The sequence below is a fragment of the Triturus cristatus genome, chromosome 9, assembly GCF_964204655.1.
Source record: "Triturus cristatus chromosome 9, aTriCri1.1, whole genome shotgun sequence".
Taxonomy (NCBI): Eukaryota; Metazoa; Chordata; class Amphibia; order Caudata; family Salamandridae; genus Triturus; species Triturus cristatus.
Window position 1 is genome coordinate 589,441,682 of NC_140592.1, and position 19,995 is coordinate 589,461,676.

Genomic DNA, 19,995 nt, shown 5'->3' on the forward strand with positions numbered 1-19,995 from the left:
TGCGCTATTGATGTATAGAGTGCTGTAACATCAATTGTGCAGAGTGTCTAGTGTTCTTGAAAAAAAATTAAATCGTTTGTAATTTGATTAAAATCTGTGGTATCGTTTATGTACGTGCACCAGCTTTGTACGAACGTCTGTAGAAAATGATCAAGATATCTACCTAATGGATCAAATATAGAGTTGCAGCCTGAGACAATAGGTCTGAATGGCGGATTGGTAGGGGGTTTGTGGATTTTCGGTGTCACATATATTTTGGGTCTACGTGGGTTCTTGGTACTTAAATATGACTTGAGTTGAGAACCAATAATCCCAATTTGCTCAGCTGATCTAGTATTACTTGTAGGTTGTTGAGTAACATGTTGGTGGGATCAGTGTCAAGAACCATATATGTTGTAGTGTCCATCAAATGCTCATTGACTTTCTGTATGTAGAAATTGGTGTCCATAACAACCAGGGCTCCTCCTTTGTCCGCTGGTTTTTTGGGTCAATTCTTTGTTGTTAGCTATTGAGCGGATGATGCATTTGTCATGTTCAGTTAGATTTGAAGAGGTAAGTTTAGTGTAATTCAGCTTAGCGCAATCGTGTTTCACTACGTTTTCAAACATGTCTAAAATCTTGTGTGACACAGGGGCACAATAATTGCTCTTAGGCTTGAATCTGGTTATAGTGTCATCTTTAATTTCTCTGGAATCTTGCATGATATTAGAAAAATAGTGACGTAGCCGTAATTTACGCATGAATTTGTAAAGGGCTATGTTTGTATCCAGTTTCGTGGTGGTATTCGTGGGTACGAATGTCATACCTTTGTTAAGTACAGTGATTTGTTGTCTTGTCAATGTCGTAGACGAAATGTTGATTATTAAACTACGCTCTTGCCACTGCGCAAAGTTTTGTCCTCCTTGTCCTCTCCTGGTCTTGTGCTTCTTTCCCCTGTCGGTATGATGTTTATTGATGGTGGTTGCCCGTGGTCTGGAGCATGAGATAAAAAAGACGTTCTTGAAGTAGTGGCTATTTGTAAATCATCAGTTGGTATAGATGAAGTTGTATGCCCAGCAGTAGTTAGGGTGGATTTTGAAACTGGTGGCCTATTGGTAGATGTGTCTTGGTCAGTTACTATACTTCCTTCCGAAGATGTGGTGGCTTTTTTGTCATTGAAGTGTCTTCTGGCATAGATTTCCGCCCAAGTATAAACCTCATTAAGCTTATAATTGATGGTGTCTCTGAGGTACTTTCTGATTTTTCCTTCTTGTAACTCCTTGCTGTTTTGGTCTAATTTGCGATTGAGGTCTTCTAAGGTAGCTGTCCAGGTTTCTGTTACCAGTCTGTTTTCTAATTCCTGTTTTAAATTGAAAATGTCCTCGTCTAATTCCCTTATGGTTCTAGGTAGTTCTTCAATGATTAATAAAATTAGTTCAAGAGACCACCTTCATTTACTGCTGTTTGGAAATAAAATGAAAAGTGGGACAAAACCACTTTTCATGCAAGTCGAGCCATGGCTTTCAGAATTGAGAACATATCTGTGTGAAGAGGAAGCAGTTTTGGGTTAGCAGCATGTCTGGAGAACCGGAATGCAGAATGACAAGTGTGCAGAATTGTAGTACAAGTGAATGGCATGCTTGAGGCGTATAGGGAGCCACCATCAGAACAGACTACTGATGAAATGACTGTGCTGGTAACTGTTGGATTGCCACACTGTGGAATGATGGTAATATAACATTGTTTGCAAGGGAAGCAAGTATGCCAGAAAGTATATGTGACATGTGTGAAAACTTTTCATTAAGACAAAGTGAAGAGGGCATGAGTGTAGTCAGTATTTAGAGATTGGAGGGAGAGGGAAGATGGTAAGGATATCAGGGGTTCATGTTTCCTTGAGTAACCGCTGCTTAGTAACTAAATAGTAGTGCAATTACAATTGGATGAAATTCAGAGACAGTTACCTAGTCTTCTGGTAGTTTGTGGTGCTAGTGATGCCCAGTTTAGACCCAACTGGGGTTGCACTGGGTTATGAATGGCCCCCTCCGGAAGTTTAGCTAGTAGGATAAGCTTTGATACCTTGATACTTTGAAATAGGTGTTGGTGGAAACAGACAGAAAATAGGGAAGGTTTCATTCTTTATTATGACTTTATTGGTGTATTAGGTCAGTTCATCCATATGTTCATGACCACTGAAATAATGCAGCAAGGTTGAGTAAATTATGCAGCAAAGAAAAGGCAAATTGTGTGGCGTAATGAGGCACATTTGTGATAGTATTACTTCATTATTTAGTCATTTTCAAACTTTACACTGTCTGGACATTTGTTGCATCTCTTTAGTATCAGTGTGATGCACTAATATAGTAATAAGCAACAGAATGTTGACCAATCAACCATTGCAAAGGACCTTCCACTGCGTGGCAATACATGTCGCTGCGTTTTTAGTAACTTTTGAACTGTTTGAGCTGCAAATAAAATAAAAAATGTTAGAATCTTTAGATTATGCGGGAGATGATGGATCACGTGGCAAATGCAGCAAATCTATAATTATGTGACAATCACAGCAGCCGCAAAATCGCATAATTCCAGTGGCCTTGCATATGTGTATTAGTGAGCTCTGCTAGAGGGTAAACTTGTATTACATATTTGATTGGATATCGTCGTGTTAGTAATTGCGATTGATAGTTTAAAGGTAACTGCCCTAGAGAAGAGGGAGATAGAAGCAGGCAGCAGATTATAAAGTAAAGGTATAAGTAATAGGAACATGCCGGAGGAGAGACAACCGAAATGAGCTTGGATTGAACCACGTGGGGTAGTATGGGCCAGATATAGAATGGCTAATGGGCACACCAGGTGAGGCAAAGGTTGAGGGCTGGTGCCTACTGCAAAAGCAATGCTAGGGCTAAGTATATTTTTAACATCACATGTCGGAGACCTCAGTGGTTACCCAAAGAGTTTTAGCGTGAAAGCCTATTTGAAAAGGCATAGAGGAAATGCACTGTCCTCTACAGGAAGCTGGGAAACAATGTAGAAAGTGGTAGTGGAAGTGGAACACACAAACGTTTTTTTTTATACCATAGAGGTATTGACATGGGAAGCTACTGGAGTCCTTTTTCATTCAAAAGTGGTTGAGGCAGATCTGGACATGAGGGGCCTAGTGATCTCAAGAATGTTGGATGAGAGAGAGATCTATTTTGTGACCATATATGTGCCAAATGTAGATAACAAGCAATTCTTTACTGTTTTGGGTCATGGAGCAGTCCCCTACACTGATGCCACAATTATGTGGCCTGGAGATTTGAACTGTTTTTAGCTGTCTTTTGGGACTGAAAAGTCCTCTGCGTGGTTAAAGACGTGTACCTCTGCCCTGAGTGCCCAACTGTACTGTAGTCTGGATCCCTAATTCAGATTTATTTCTTCATTGGTAAACACGGATCATGTGCATGTGTCATGATATAGGCCTGTCTCACAGATTGGGGTCTGGTTGGACTAGGTGGGGTGAACAAAGTGCTGCCCTCATAGTGGTGAAAGGCTACTGCCTTTACCAAGAGCTAAGCAGCACGAGAGAGGTGTTGGCAGCATATAATGTAATGATCAGTAGTAGTAAACGGGTATTTTTTATCCTGTGTCACTGGAGTGAGGTCTACAGGCTCATTCACCTTTTAAAAAGTTACGCCAGTGTGCGCTTAACTCTCCATTGGCCTACATCAGGTAGATGTGGAGTGCTGCGCAGTGCAGGTGTAGTGACTCTACAGGGTGTATGTGTGCCTGGGAAGGGTACAGTTCAATGATAGAGGAGTACTGTGTTGTACATATGAGATTAGTGCATGGGCTGAGTGTATGTATGCCTGCAAGGAATACATGACATGAAATATGTAGTGCTGTGCAGTGCATGCACAATGGAAGCATGTGCTGAGTGTATGTGTGCTTGTGTGAAGTTCAATACATGAAGCGTGAAGTGTTGTTCAGCGCACACATGGTGAGTGTGTACTGACAGGGTGTGTGTTTGTAAATAGCACACTGTTGTACTGTACAAAAAGTGTACAGTACTAAGCAGTGCATTCATCTGAATGTATGCGTGTCTGTAGTGGCACAGTGCATGGAGGTAAGAGTACTGGAGAGTGAGAGTGATGGGAAATTACACTTTAGGCAAGTGTGCCTACAATGGTACATTACATGTAGGACCATGGGTTCCATTTTGGGAGCCTAGGCCTGCCTGAAGACATGATGATCAGAGTAATCCCCAGAGAGATATGTATTGTTGCATTTCTGTGAGCTGGGTGTGACACACTGAAGGAAATGATGAAGGGACTCTCCCTTTACACTTCAAAAGGTTGCTCTTTGATTCAATGATAAATCACAAGAAAGGGGCCTGGAATCAACTCACCAAAGGAGTAGGGGTGGGGCCCTGGGATTAACCTTGAGATGCACGTATCACTGTGGCTAACATCCAAGTGTGAACTCTGGCCACTCCTATGAATTGTGTTGTGGGTCAATCAGCTTCAGAGTCTTGCCTGCCGTGACAGACATCCTTTCAGGAGTAAAGAAGAAACATGAGAAATGCACTTTTCAAAAGAAGCCGAATCCCAACATAAAACTTCAAAGACTCAAACCCTAAATCACATTTGGTGTCTGAAAAGGGACTATAAGAAGGGGAGGTTGAGACAGCAAACGTTTGTAATTTGCCAGGCAGCCATAACGGTTGTGTGAGGAGAAGGAGCTCTGCAAGACTTTTGCCTGTGACCATAAATGGAGGCTAAGCCTGCTAGTTTCTCTTCTGAGTGAGGGGACATCACACAAGGAAAACCAAGATCGCCTGCCCTGGAGCACCAGTGCTTGCCTTCTTGCCAAGAACATGGTGCCCTGTGAGGAAAAGGGAGAGCTTTGGAGGGAGTGAGGTCCATTAGGGAGCCCTACTGTGAGGGCTCCCTGTGTGAGATATGAAGTTTCGGTGTGCACTGATCGGGCCGTAGCCTGTATGCAGGATTGTTTTTGGTGACCCCGTATGCCAGGACAGGGCAATCGTAGACTGAGCCTTAGAACGAGCGCTGTGCAGGAATCGCCAAGCCCTTTCTGCCTTGTAGAGGTGACCCCGTATGCCAGAGAGGGCCACCGTGAAAATAATTGTGCGATCAGTGAGCGATTGCACTGGAGAAGTCTGCGTTGTGTCCGGAGGTACTGCCACAATCCCATATGCCGAGAAGGGCTGCCAGTACTAACTTACCAAAGATATCAGGCTGTTTCCCGGGACTAGAGTGAGGCTGTGACCAGTAAGTCAAGTCTGCCCAACAAGATCTGCCCTGACTGACTCGCGAGGGTCAAGAGGTCGCCGAGGAGGACATTGCACCCTCGCTGGACTCAAGTCGAGAGCCGAAGAATGAGGCATAGAAGTGGTAGGCAAGGGGCATATAGTCTCCATGCATACAGATAACTCTGTGATTTTTCGAGGGACCTTAGGTGATTCATGGCATTGCTTCTGAAAGAATTGAACCTGTTTGGTAACGCCTCAGTATTGCGCATCAACTGGGTTAAATATAAACTATTCCCTTTGCCCTTAATGAGAGCCCTGACTGCCCAGCAGACCCAAAGTTTCATGTACCTGGGCATACAGGTGGTGCACACAATAAAAGCTCCATTCTGACTAACTATGGGAAGGGTGCTAAATGGGCTAAAGCTCTTGGTTGAAATACGGAACACAATGCTACTGTCTAAGTGGGCGTGCTTTTTGAGCTAAAATGTCTTTCTTATCACTCTGTATTGCAGTCCTCCACGTCCCCTATACAGCACATGAGTTTTATGGAATGAGACCAGCTCCATATGCTGCTGGAACGGGCGGGCAAGTGAAGCAGACTAAAGCTCCAAACTTTGGAACTGCTCTAAAAAAAAAACATGGTGGCCTGGCCTTGGCAGACAATGAGCTCTAGTAGGTGACATCCCAACTACAACATGTGGTTAGTTTCTAGGTAATGGGAAATTCGGGAGTAGCGTCTGCTGCACGTGGGTAGGGGGAGCTTCTGAACATCCTTCTGTTAGGAAGGAACTACCAAGAAATTATCCATTTATAGTCTGCCATGTGGGGCGGTTGCTGCAGGCATGCTGCTCTACTGTCTTTGGCCATTTTAGGTGAGTTGCAATGGACCTGCCTGTTGTGAGATGGAGAGAAGGAGACTGTGAAGTAGTAAGAAACCTGTCCCCAAATGGCAGGTGTATATCTTTTGCTGAAGTGTGGGAGTTCTTTGGTATTATGGCTGACCAGTTGTTCCACTATACTCAGATAGCGCGCAAAGCTACTGAGATATGGGAAACATTTCCTGGTGCACAGGAGCCCATTCAGACAATGCTCATGAATATGAGTTTGGTGCAGGGTGGCAGACTGATAGCCACCCTATATATGACCTTGAAGCAAAATAACTGTGGGAGGGCAACAGCTGCCAAAGAGTGATGGGCCGAACCGGTATGAAATAAAGCCTGTATGCAATCATAAGGTTATCCAGCAGAGGGCATACTTGACACCAAAGAAAGATGAGCACAGTATACCTCGAGCATTCTGCAACAGTGTGGCGAGACCCTCCATGCAACAATTGAAAGAACCACTGTTGATAAGTCGTTTATCTGAACTTGCGTGAGGTATGGAAAGGAAGGTGAAGTCACGACAACATTGACCCAGTAAAAAGGGTCACAAACATACGATCGTTCTACTGATAGTGGTGAAACTGCATCTGATAACGGGCGGGGACCCCACAGTGGAAAATAAAAATAAAATGCCAAGTGGGGTGGTTCCTGAGGAGAAGGGACCAGGCGCGCAACACCCATTGGACTCAAAGGGCTTCAGCCCCCCCCCCCCCGTCGTGTGCGGCAGCCCGGGATGAGACACCTTCCTGGGCAAAAAAGCAGCCGCACCCGAGCACTTCACAGGTCTTTAAATGACCATTTGCATGTGAATGAGGCCTCGCTGTTGTTTCACCCCTTCTAAGAGCCCCTGCAGCTCCACTCTGCCTATGGCTTAAAGTTCAGCCCCCCCCCCGAAATTTTTGTTCAGCCCAACCCCCCCCCCCCCCCCCGAAATTTGGCTCTAGTTGCGCCTCTGGAAGGTACAACATGAAATCCCAGTTCGCAGCACTTGGAGCGATACTTGCTTAGCACGGCATTTCTATTCAGTTGCTGAGGCTGCAGGCCTTCTTTCTGGTTGTACACAAGACATGGGCTACTGCACAGGAAACCCTGCTGAGACATGCAGTGAGACATGAATGATTAACTGGTAATCTAACGCCTAGTTACCAGTGAATCACTCCTTATTATACCTCCCGCTATTAGGCCTCCATGAGCTCTGACCAGCGCCCTCAGGGCAGAGGTGGGGGGAGGGCTAACCACTACCCTGAGAGAGGAGCGATGTTAAAATGAAATAACAAGAATCGATGGTCCTATATGGGAAATAGTAAGAGGCAACTAATAAAGCAGAGACAGCCAGTTGTTTGGTCATGGTTACGACTTCGGGCAGTGGGGAGGCAGGAGGGAAATGCGTTTTGCCGGAGTATTCAGGCAAACATTCACCCCACGCTAGGTCTTCCAGCTGACCTGCAGGTGGCGTCGTGTCAACACTTATTGCTGTTCCTTCTTTTCTGCTGCAGTCCTGGGACTATCACCACTGCTTTTGTGGCATGATTGGGGCGTAGGTCGGTAGGTCAGCAGGGCTACTCTGCACCTCGACCACGAGGCCCCATTGTGCTGTTTTTTTTGTTTTTTTTTGTTTTTTTTTTCCTTTGTCAGGGCGTCATTTCTGGTTCAGATACATCAATCGTCACCTTCCACAACACCCTTTTTGCTCGTCAGTCATTGGTAACAAACTTGGCAACAAGTGCGCAAGCTATCCCGTTGACCTTTAACCTGTGAAGGGAAAAGGTCACGTTAGTCAAATACATACAGTAAATTTTTACATTTACTCTACCTGTCTTCATCTTTCCTCTCCTCTCTCCCGTTGCCAGACCGGTTCCTGGATTGAAGGGAAGAAAAGAAGAAAAACAGTTTAGTGGCCCCTCTAGGGCCCCCCCCCCCCATTTAAGGGTTTGGGGACCCCTTTGGGTCCGCTGTCTTTGCCGTCGTTGCCTGAGCCTTCCAGGGCCCCCCCGTGTAAGGGTACAAGGGGACCCCTTTGGGTCCTCAGGTTTCGTCGTCGCTGTCTCCATCTGATCTGTCCAGTGCTGCGTAGTCTCGCAGGAGGCTGTGGATCATCTTACGGCATGCCAGGGTCGATGTCTCCTTTTTCCCCACCACCAGGCGGTTTCTGGAAAACAAGAGAACATCTTTAAAACAACACAGGAGCCTCCAGCAACCCCGGAGGTTTTCTAGTGCATGTGTCCCTGGGAACAGTCCATACATCACAGAGTCTGCGGTGATGTAGGTCGTAGGTATCCAGGCCCTAAGCTCCGTGCCTAGGGCCTTCAGCAGGTCCTGCGCGTACGTGCACTCCCAGAAGAGATGGTATGTTGTCTCGTCTACGGTGCACCCTCTCGGGCAGGACTTGTATCGGTTGAGCCCCCTTGCGTGCATGAAGGCCCTTACGGGGAGTCCCCCTTGTATTGCCATCCAGGCTATGTCTTTGTGCTGGTTTGTCAGGCGCTTGGATGCTACGTTTCCCCACACGTGATCCGCTGTGGCTGAAGGGAGGGAGCCGATCGGCTCACTGATCTCTCTTGCTCGTATCAGGCGTTGGAGAAGTTTTGGAGTCCACATGACGGGGCGAACTGCCACGCAGTCATACTCTCGCACAAACTTCTCCGCTTCCCTGTAGAACCACGGGGTCTCCCAGTTGTACGGGACGGAGCTCACCCACTCTGCCCATCCAAGGCGCCTCCATGTTGGCAGCAGGAAGAAGCGGGCCATCAGGAAGCCGGCGTGACTTTCATCTTTGGACCTCAGGGTGTTCCTCACGCAGTGGCACACGAAGGTCCCTCTCAGGATGGTGGCGATGTCTGGCACTCCTTTGCCTCCCTTGTCGTGGGTCTTGAACATCACCGCCCTCTTCACTCTGTCCATCTTCGAGCTCCAGATGAAGTAGAAGATCATTCTCGTGATGGCCTTAGCTGTTCTGGTCTGTACTGGCCATACTTGAGCGACGTACTGGAGCACTGGCAGGGTCTCGTTCCGCAGGACCAAAGACTTCCCTTCGATCGTCAGCTTCCGGAGGCTCCAGAGTCCCAGTTTCTGCCTTGTCTTTGCTAGTCTTTCCTCCCAGGTCTTCTCTGCTGCGCCGTCTCCGCCGAACCAGACTCCAAGGATCTTCAGGAAGTCCTGCTTGATGGGGAATGGCAGTGGGTCTCGGGCGGGGGCCCAGTGTCCGAAGAGCAGGGTTTCTGACTTGGCACTGTTAATCTTTGCTCCAGACGCTTTCCCGAACTCGATACAAGTCCTCTCTAGCTCCTTCACCGACGGTCCGTCTGCGCAGAATACGGAGACGTCGTCCATGTAGAGGGAGCACTTTACTTCTCCTCGTCCTCCGCTCCCTGGTACCTTTACTCCTCTGATGTTCCTGTTCTGTCGGATGCGCTCTGCGAGGAGTTCGATCACACAGATGAACAGAAGGGGGGAGAGCGGGCAGCCCTGTCTTACTCCTGACAGGACGGGGAACGGGTCGGTTCTCCAGCCATTTACTAATGCCGTGCTGGAGATGTCTCTATACATTGTTTTCACCACGTCACAGAAGAAGTCACCCAGTCCCAGAGCTCTGAGTGTCCGGTCCATGAACTCATGGGAGACGCGGTCGAACGCCTTTTCCTGATCTAGGCTGACCAAGGCCGTCGGGACCTTGCGGCCCTTGACGTACTCGATCGTGTCCCGGACCAGGGCCAGACTGTCCGCAATCTGCCGTCCCGGTATCCCACAGGACTGGTCAGGGTGGACTATCTTCTCTATCACTTTCTTTAGGCGGTTGGCCATCACCTTTGCGAGAATCTTGTAGTCCACATTGAGGAGAGAGATGGGCCTCCAGTTCTTGAGGTCTTCTCTCTCTCCCTTCTGTTTGTACAGGAGTGTTATCATGCCCTCACGCAGGGATTGCGGCATACTGCCCTTGCCCACCATCTCCTCGTAGAGGTCTAGCAAGTCCGGTCCGATCTGATCCCACAGTTCGACATAAAGTTCCACTGGGAGACCGTCGTTCCCGGGTGTCTTGCCTCTCTTGGAGGTCGTGGCGGCCAAGTGCAGCTCTTCCAGGGTGAAGGGCGCGTTCAAGCCCTCTCTCTCTTCCGGACCCAGTGTCTTCGAGATCCCCCCTAGGAAACTGTCCGCCTGGTCTCTCTCTGACGACTTTGGTGAGTAGAGTTCGACGTAAAAGTCTGTAACGACTTTCATGACTTCCTCCTTCTCCCCATGGAGGTTGCCCTCCGAGTCCCGAAGCTCTACCAGCGGTGTGTGGGTCGAGTGAAGTTTCTTGAAGAAGAATGAGTTGCATTTCTCGTCCTTCTCTAGGTTCTCGGTTCTGGTCCGGAAGATGATTTTCTTAGATTCCGCCCTAAAGTGCTCTGCGAGCTCTTTTCGGGTTTCCTCCAAGTCGTCACTCACGTCCCATCCCCCAAGCTCGAGTTCGTACAGTTGTTGCAGTTTGCTCTGCAGTGTCCTGAACGTCCTCTTCGTTTCCCGTGCAGCAGCTCTGCTTGCATCCTGGAAGAAGCTTCGGAACCTGTCCTTCACCCATTCCCACCACTCGCCGGCGGAGTGAAAGAGGTCCTTCATGTCCCTCCACTCTATGTACGCGGTTCTGAGGTTCGCCACTAACTCCTCGTTTTCCAACAAAGAGCAGTTCAGTTTCCACGATCCTGGGCCGGCGGGGAACTTCCCTGTAAGTTCCCCCTCGAAACTGACTGCTCTGTGGTCAGAGAAGTGGACGGCGACCATGGAGCTTCGCCCAGGCTTTACTGTTGGGGAGGTGAATAGGAAGTCGATCCGTGAACGCACGGATCCGTCCGGCCTACTCCAGGAATAATTCCTGGCGTTCGGTCCCATGCACCCGATGGCATCATGGAGGGACGCCTCGCCTATCATCTCCACCAACAGCCTGGACGTCACGTCCATCCCTGCAGAGCCAGACCCACTACGTCCATCCAGCTCTACTATGCAGTTGAAATCACCACCCATCAGAATGGTTCTGGGGGTCACGAGTTGCATCCTGAGCACCCTGAACGTCTCGAGTCGCTCATTCTTCTCCGGGGGGGCATAGACATTGATGAGCCTAACGGGCTCACCAGCCCACGAGCCGTCTACGACCAGCACTCTGCCGTTGACCTGCTCGGTGACCTTGTCCACGGTGAAATGCCTTCCCCTGATTAGAATGGCCACTCCAGACGATTTGCAATCGTTTCCTCCAGACCAGAAAGACGGCCCATGCGTCCACTGCCGTTCGAGCTGGCTGTACGACTGGGCGTACGGAATCCCGCATTCCTGCAGAAAGCAGATATCTCGGTTCTTGGTGGCCAGGAAGCGCAACGTGCCGACCCGCCTGACCTGATCCTTCATGCTTCTGACGTTTAGGGTGAGCAATGATATCGCCATTGTCTCCTCGCTATCGGTCAGTATCTGGTTTTGAACCTACTGGGGTTGAAGGCCCTGGGGTGCTTTACTTGGGTCCTGGACCCCCTTGTTGGCCCTGCTCTCCCCCGTCTTCCGGGGCATGCTCGGTGCTCTCAATGGACACTTCTGTTCCTACTTCCGGGGTCCATTGTGCTGCCTCCGGTGGTGGTGCCACCATGGAGAGGTGATGGTGGAGTTCTTGGAGAACCGAATGGAATTCCTCTAACTCCTTGTCTTCATCCTCGTCCTCCATTTCTGCATTGTTCCCGTTACTCTCGGTGTCGCTCACGAGGATGACGGCGTCGGCGTTGTCCTCCTCTTCTTCGGTGGTGCCCGCTGTGTTCACCTTCTTGCTGGCCAGGAATTCTTCTCTGGTTGGCATCTTCCTTTTTTGGGCGTTGACTCGCTGGGGGTTTTTTTCCGGTGTTGCCCCTTCCTCCAACGTCTCCGGCTTTGGCCCGGGTTGCGGTGTTCCGTGCGAGGCCGCCTTGTGGATTATGGCGCTGGTGCGTCTCTGCTCCTTTGCCTCCTCCCTGTCTTTGGTGGTCTTCTGGTGCAGCGTCTGGGATCGAACTTGGTTCCATGATTCCTGGAGCCTGTCGTCCTCGTCTCCACTGCTGTCCTCGGGTTTCCCCTTCGTTTTCTTCTTTTTCTTCTTCCTCTCTTGCTTCCCTTTTGCCTTTGCAGAGTCTTCTACCTCCGTCTCCACTTCCTTGACCTCTGGTTCTGGCGCTGGGGTTGTTTCTGCTGGGGCTTCCTCTGGCGGGGCTCTTTGTGGGGCTCCGTCCTCGGGGCCTCCCATGGGTTGGTGTGTCTCCTGGGGCGGTGTCGTCTCAGTTGGTGGTGCTGGGTCCTCCGTTGCGACTGGTCCCGCCTTGGGGTCCTCTGGGTTAGTCGGGCCTGTTCCTGTGGGTATCGGGTTCACAGGAACTTGGCCCTCTTTGTCTCCCTTCCTGGGTGCTGATGTTGGTTTTGCAGCCTCGTTTCTGGCTTCTGCCAGGAGGGTGTTTAGTCGTGCGTTGGCTGCCGGGGAGACCTTTGGTCTGGTGTGTCTCCAGGTTGGGTTCCATGAGGCGGCCGCTGCGTAACTCTTTGGCAGGTCAGACTTGGGGCATCGGTAGTAAGAGTGGCCTTCCCCTTCGCAGAGGTTGCAGATCCTGATCCCCTTGCATGTGCCTGCGTCGTGTCCAGACTGCTTACAGATCCTGCAAAATTTCTTTGGGCAGTCTTTGCCGGCGTGTCCCACTCCCTCGCACTTCCTGCAGGGGAAAGGTTGTCCCGTGTAACGGATCCTCCCCTCGTCTGCGCCTAGGTAGAAAGTTGCCGGTGGGTGCTTTAATCCATCCCTCCCTTTCGGATCTCTGTGGAGGTCGATGGTCGCTCGCCAGGTCGTGTTCCAGACTCCGTCGGCGTCTCTGACCTTTGTGGGGCCCGCCTGGAGGGTGCCGTACCTCATGAGAAGTGACGCGATGTCCTTGTCTGGGATGTGTGGGTTGGTCATCTCGACCGTCACCCTCTTCTCTGAGGTCTCTGGCGCTACTCCTGTCGTCAGGGTGAACCTGTTGTAGGGTGCCTCTTTCTCTTTTGCCTGGAAGAAATCCCAGTACTTCCTGAAGAGGGCCTGGGTGACAAAGCTTAGGAGAAAGATCATGCCTGAGGCTGAAGCCTGGCAGCTTAGTACGTCTGCCACTGGGACCCCCGCTGGTTGGAGAACTTTACTGAAGAACGTGGATCTTTCCAGTCTGGCCCCTGCCTTATCTTTCATCTCCCACCGCATGACCTGGGCGTGCCTGTGGGTGACGTTGTACCCATTGAAGGGTTCGGGGGCTGTCCCTTGCCTGGTCCCTGCCTCCCCCTTCCCTCCGGTCCCTGGTTGAGCAGCTTTGGGGGGTTCAGGTGCACCTGTTTTTGGCCCTGGGGCTTTGGGTCCGGGGGTTTTTGGCCCTGAGGCCTGAGGCCCTGAGGCCTTTGGGGCACCAGCCTTCCCAGCGCTGGTGCCTGCTTCTGCAGGTGCGTCCTTACTTGCCCTTGGGCCACTTTCCCCAGGGGGCAGGGGGTTGGGGTTCTGGGCGTCCGGTGAGGGGATGCCGTCTGGGATGTTCACTGGGGCTCCAGTGTCCATTTCTTCCATTTTGGAGGATTTTTGGGTCTACCGGTAATTTTTCTGGGTTACCGCCGGGTTTTACCGTTTTACCTTGGATCCTCCGCCAGGATGCCTGGGGTGTCTCCCAACAGACCACAATGGTCTGTAGTGCAAAGAAACACTGTCCAGTCGCTCCCTAGAGCTAAGGCAGGGTTATAGGTGCGGCCACCTAAGCATAAATCCCCTTACCAGAGGTCTGGGTACTGTACAGGCCTGTGAAGGGTGTTAGGAGGTTTTTTAGGCCTCCAGCATTAGTCCACCCAAACGCCAGGAAAGAGAGAGTGAGAGAGCGTAACGTTACCTAAGCTCTAACGCTGACCACAGGTCCTTGGGGTTTCTATTTTGTGTTCCTAGTGAACAAACAGGCACCAGCACTCTGGTGTCCTTCCTCCGGCTTAATTAAAAGCACGTCGGGCCGTCGCGAAAATTTGCATAAATTTGCATAAAGCAAATTTATTCACTTCCAAGTCGAAGTCATAGCACTGTTAAAATCAAATTTTACTTGCGCAAAAATTGCGCGTTCAAACTGATAAGAACAGATACTACACTTGATCTTAGCCAAAAGGCCTGCTGTTGGCCCACTGGCAGGGCACGGGCCAATCTCGTATACATCTCTTTGCTCCATTCTCTCCATAGTGTCACCCTTGTGTATCCCCAGTAATGGTGGGGTTTGTGGCTCTGCTGTACTTGCTAGCTTACCATACAACCGTGGGGGAGGTAAGGGCTAGGCCCTCATCCTGGTTATGCTTGGCCTCCTGAGGCTGGAAAGGCCTGCGCTCGAAATCCGCTCAGTTAAGCCACCCAGAATCCCACAGCATCACATTCGACAACCCCTGCTTTAAAGACCACGCAGATTCCATTCTTTTCGAGATAACAAGCCGCAGGTCATTAAAAAATAACATCCACTGTAAATAACTATTACTCACAGGTGGCAGAAATACATTGGTACATTCAACAATCATGTTATACATTGAATTTGCTAACTGTAGGGTGATGTGCATTTACAGCCAATAGGCTTTTCTTGCTACGGTTTGAATTCTTCAGGCCATCTAGGCTGTTTTTTAACAACCAGATTGTATTGGTTTTCAAAGGCATTGTAGACAATCCTAAGCATTGTGCACCTTCAATCTAGTACATAATACACTCTGTTGACATTTCCTGGTGCATTTGTCTGAAATTTACCCCCAACAGAACTATCCCCCCTGGAGTTGCTCTTAGGTGAATATAATCTAATCTCCAAATACTGTTGGGTTCCTGTGTGTCAAGCATAGTTTCTAGCGCCTTGTTTCAGGACGCCACTGGTGCCATTAGGCTGTTACTGACCCACAAGTGTTGTGTTTGTTTTGTGGCTACGACTTGTCTCTTTCTTAGCCACAGTGGCACTGCCATCAGACACCGCAAATCTTCATCTGAGCTGTGGGTGATATCTTGTTCCCAGTCGTTGCTGTTCCCTTTGCCATGCTGCAAAGGGTTTACCAAACCTTAGACTCTTCACTCTGCTTTTACCCAGCTACCTTACAATGAGCGTCATGTCAGCGCCAAGGCCCCTACGATGTCTATGTCCAAAAATATGCCCATGCCAATTCGTACCAAATGGACCTTATCCTCCATGTAATAATCGGGTATTCGCAGGTTGGCCAGCCTGTAACTGATGAAATCCCAACCCCAAACCATGCTTTTGCAAAACTTGCCCATCACGAAATTCTCTTTTCTACTTTATTTCACTGTTGCGCTGTGGCTGGCTGACCCCTTCCATTCGAACCTGGGTATTATTTCAGACCACAGGATGTTAGCTGGTCGTAGCATTTTGGCTACTGTGAGTCCTTCCTCAAGCTGTCTAATATCTGCCTTCTCCCCAAGGATGCCAGTTTTTTGCTTTTTGATCACCATTTTGGCATTTTTACTTTTGGTGAGCCTCACAACTGGTGACTCACCCGCAGTGAATTGGGAAAAAAGGGGTGGTGATGGACAGAGTTTCTGAATGATGCAGAATACTCTTACCAAGTCAAGAGATCATGGTTTTAATCCATCACCGTTTTTTAGCTCACTGCACCATCCCAGCTCAGAACCTGGCTACATGCAAATTAGTCTGTACCTGTCCCAGTGCATGATGGGAACAGGGCAAACCAAACTACCAAGCCAATTCTTATACTGGGAAGGAAACAAGCTTCCGGGGACCGGTTTCTGGCATCACAGCCTTCGTCGGCCCGGCTTGCCTGAACCCTGATGGTGCAATGAGCAAGGGACTCACGTCTGAGCATACCCTCCCACACTGAGTGTGGATAAAATCGATTTGGGAAAAAAGGGGTGGTGATGGACAGAGTTTCTGAATGATGCAGAATACTCTTACCAAGTCAAGAGATCATGGTTTTAATCCATCACCGTTTTTTAGCTCACTGCACCATCCCAGCTCAGAACCTGGCTACATGCAAATTAGTCTGTACCTGTCCCAGTGCATGATGGGAACAGGGCAAACCAAACTACCAAGCCAATTCTTATACTGGGAAGGAAACAAGCTTCCGGGGACCGGTTTCTGGCATCACAGCCTTCGTCGGCCCGGCTTGCCTGAACCCTGATGGTGCAATGAGCAAGGGACTCACGTCTGAGCATCACCTCCCACACTGAGTGTGGATAAAATCGAACACACACTGCATGTGTTTACTGCCAGTGTCCCCCTTTTAAGATATGCTGCTGCAACGCAGCAAGGGTAACTGGTTACACATCAACTAGTGTGCAAACTTGTGTGCACATGCATGAGTGCTACGCATGTGAGACCGCTATTGTGCGCTGCCCGGTGTAGTATACTTATTGCATTTCACTTATTCATAAATTGTACTTGATTTACTTTTCACCTGTTCCTTTAATTGTGTACATTCTATGTGTAGAATTATAACCTTCTGTGATTCTAAGTTCTGTATCCCTATTCATAAATTGTACTTTATTTACTTTTCACCTGTTCCTTTAATTGTGTACATTCTATGTGTAGAATTGTAACCTTCTGTGATTCTAAGTTCTGTATCCCTGGACGGTTGTACTTTGACTCAACGCTGTCAAGTCCTCTGCCGTGGGCTCCTTTCCTTCCTACTTAGAAATAAATCTCGTAAGCTGATAACCCCGATTTGAACTCCGGATCGTACTTATTTGGTTCCTGTTCTGGCCTACCACACCCGGTAACTGCATACAGGTAGCCTGGTACAGAGGGGACTCTGCAGGTAAAATATTTACATGGGGTAGGCCTTATAATGTTAGAGTACACTATTAGGGAAAGTCAGTGTGGTTTACCGTCTTGCCTGCAGTGACCCTCTATTATACACGTAGGTGGAATCTATCTTAGAGTGTAGTTTCACTTCCATTCGGCCTACAATGTCCAGTGACATATGCAAATGGGGTGGAACATGCACGGCAAAAACTAAATCTGAGAGTTCCAAGAAGATGTCTGTACAACAAATGGGTCATCTTCTCTCTGGCTCAGCTCAGTATCAGAGCCCAGGCCTTTTGTCACCCTGCTGTTCCAGGTTATTTACATTTCTCTGCAGCAGCAGGAACAAAGGCCTTGCCACACAAAGGAAGCAGTTAATGGTTCTGCACTCAGCTCCTGAGGAAGAAAGAGAAGGGGAGAAGGACCTGCATCAATCAGTTAGCTGTCATACTGTACCAGAGATGAGGCAGCCCCAGCCAACTAAACAAATGAGGGAGCCCATATCTGTGGAGCCAACGTTGAAGGGCTCTCCTCTTTGAAGTCTTAGTGGGAAAGTCCCTGGCAGTGATGTCAGTGAGGGGAGGAACTGAGGCCCCCAGAAGAGATGTGACTAGTGGCTCCTGGGTGACATTATCTTGAATTGTTCCAGCATGCTGTGCAGGAGGGTTGGGGCAGGGGCAGAAAGGTGATGTGGCAGCCTAGGATTAGCTAGGTGTGCCTGGGTTCAAGGATTTTCCACCCACACTTAAAAAGTCTTGAACAAGGATGAGAGCCCTCTTGTTGTGCTTTTTTTTGGACCTGGACACTGGGACTGGTGGTGGCAACCAACTTAAAGGAGGTTCCCCTGATGCTCACCTATCTACCGTCGACCCCTAGACCAGTGGGTATCTCCCAAGGAGCAAGGAATCTGGCCCCTTAACAGCCCCTGAGAACTTGACTTCTGCACCAAGGAGGAAAAAAGCACCAGAGGAGAAGAAGAAGAGAAAGACTGGTGCAGAGAGCCAGTGGAGCCAGCTCCCTGCAAAGGTTTGCCACCTTAGGGGCCTGAAGACCTAAGGAAAGCATTCCAGGTGGCTAGGGCTCAGCACCAGGAGCAGAATTAGCCAAATGCAAGCAAACTGGCTGAACTTAAGCCCAATATATAAGGAGTAAAATAATTTTGCCTTTGCCCCCCCATCGAGGCCGAGAGCGCATGGAGCTCTACTGCCTGAGGATTTTCAACTCCTGGTGTGGACCAGGGCCTGGTGATTGGCGCAAGAACTGGCATGAATTTTTTACCCTGGGGTTGCATGCATGAGGCCCCTCCATAGAGCTCCGAGGGCCTGGGGATCCCAACCCGCGTACAGGATTTAATTCACCCGGGATCAGGACCCCATTTCTGGGCTCTCCACCACCGCAAAAGAAGCACAGATCGCTTTTGTGCCCCCCAAACGTTAAGGGGGGAGCCTGGATCCCCAAATCCGGGCTCCTACACTGTGAGGATACGGGCCATCAGTTGTGTGCCCTGCACTAGTAATGGGTCCACATTTACCTTGCACTTGCAACCAAAAACCCCACTGTAGAGCTTGACTCTGTCAGTGTAGCGAAGCAGAGCAGTCCAAGGCCTACTCAAGGGAGGCGGTCTGGGCTAGTAATCACCATTTGCGGGCACCCAACAATAACACTGAATATATGATGGTCCAGCCTTCTTTTTCTTTTACAACTGTTAGGTCATATAACCTGCAGCCATAGACTCAGCCACTTGAGGCTGCTGCACTGCACTCCCAGATGTAGAGCTGAAGATCCAGCCTGGGAACTGCTTGAAAATCTTAGCCAGGGCTCAAGGTGTTTATCCTCTCCTTCACCCTCTTAACCTAGGTTCAGCTTTTTATGAGAGGTTTCCTGGGGCTCCTTAGGGAAGCTGCAGCGCTTCTGCAGCTCCCTCGCACTCGCTGTTACTTATTAGTGGTGGCTGTGCCATCCTGGGGACCATCACAGTTCCAGAACATCAGGTGGAGCAAAAAACCCATAGGGCATTGTGGGGCGTTTCTTGCTGGTAGGGGTGCAGAGTAATGAGCTGCTCAAGCCACTTGTTTTGATCTGCTGTGCAGCATCCTTTTAGTTACTTTCTTTTTTTCCCTTGGGGGGGGGGCGGTCCCAACCGGGCACCCTAAATGCCTTTCTTTGTTGGGTGCAACCCAGGGAGCCCACCCCTGGCTGCCTCGACTGACTCCCAGGAAGGCAGCCTCTTCGCGGATGCCGCAGGAGCCAGCAGCTCTCTTTTCTGCCTGTTTGCTTCTGCGGGCATGGTGCTTACGTTGGTGATGGCTGCCTGCTCTCCTTTGACATACGAATGTGAACGGGCAGGAAGATGGTAAGGATATCAGGGGTTCATGTTTCCTTGAGTAACCGCTGCTTAGTAACTAAATAGTAGTGCAATTACAATTGGATGAAATTCAGAGACAGTTACCTAGTCTTCTGGTAGTTTGTGGTGCTAGTGATGCCCAGTTTAGACCCAACTGGGGTTGCACTGGGTTATGAATGGCCCCCTCCGGAAGTTTAGCTAGTAGGATAAGCTTTGATACCTTGATACTTTGAAATAGGTGTTGGTGGAAACAGACAGAAAATAGGGAAGGTTTCATTCTTTATTATGACTTTATTGGTGTATTAGGTCAGTTCATCCATATGTTCATGACCACTGAAATAATGCAGCAAGGTTGAGTAAATTATGCAGCAAAGAAAAGGCAAATTGTGTGGCGTAATGAGGCACATTTGTGATAGTATTACTTCATTATTTAGTCATTTTCAAACTTTACACTGTCTGGACATTTGTTGCATCTCTTTAGTATCAGTGTGATGCACTAATATAGTAATAAGCAACAGAATGTTGACCAATCAACCATTGCAAAGGACCTTCCACTGCGTGGCAATACATGTCGCTGCGTTTTTAGTAACTTTTGAACTGTTTGAGCTGCAAATAAAATAAAAAATGTTAGAATCTTTAGATTATGCGGGAGATGATGGATCACGTGGCAAATGCAGCAAATCTATAATTATGTGACAATCACAGCAGCCGCAAAATCGCATAATTCCAGTGGCCTTGCATATGTGTATTAGTGAGCTCTGCTAGAGGGTA

General features: G+C 49.1%; 2 protein-coding genes and 1 pseudogene across 2 annotated transcripts in view; 1 reads left to right on the forward strand and 2 right to left on the reverse strand.

Annotated features, from left to right (window-relative positions):
- The window catches only part of DHX34 (DExH-box helicase 34), a 403,223-nt gene that overhangs the window by 166,788 nt on the left and 216,440 nt on the right, over positions 1–19,995 (forward strand). The window lies entirely within an intron of this gene.
- Positions 8,134–11,013, reverse strand: LOC146798363 (uncharacterized). Its single transcript, XM_085627514.1, has 3 exons — positions 10,343–11,013; positions 8,435–9,538; positions 8,134–8,257 (listed from the first exon to the last, which is right to left on the reverse strand). Exons 1-3 carry the CDS (start codon positions 11,011–11,013, stop codon positions 8,134–8,136), a joined length of 1,899 nt encoding a protein of 632 aa, XP_085483640.1.
- On the reverse strand, positions 14,104–14,255 carry LOC146798364 (U2 spliceosomal RNA; annotated as a pseudogene).

Coding starts and splice junctions, on each gene's coding strand:
- LOC146798363 (XM_085627514.1), bottom strand. CDS start 11,013: ATGATAGGCGAGGCGTCCCTCCATGATGCCATCGGGTGCATGGGACCG. Junction 9,539..10,342: donor GACTCGGAGGGCAACCTCCA/TGGGGAGAAGGA, acceptor GTTCATCTGTGT/GATCGAACTCCTCGCAGAGC. Junction 8,258..8,434: donor CATCTCTTCTGGGAGTGCAC/GTACGCGCAGGA, acceptor CTTGTTTTCCAG/AAACCGCCTGGTGGTGGGGA.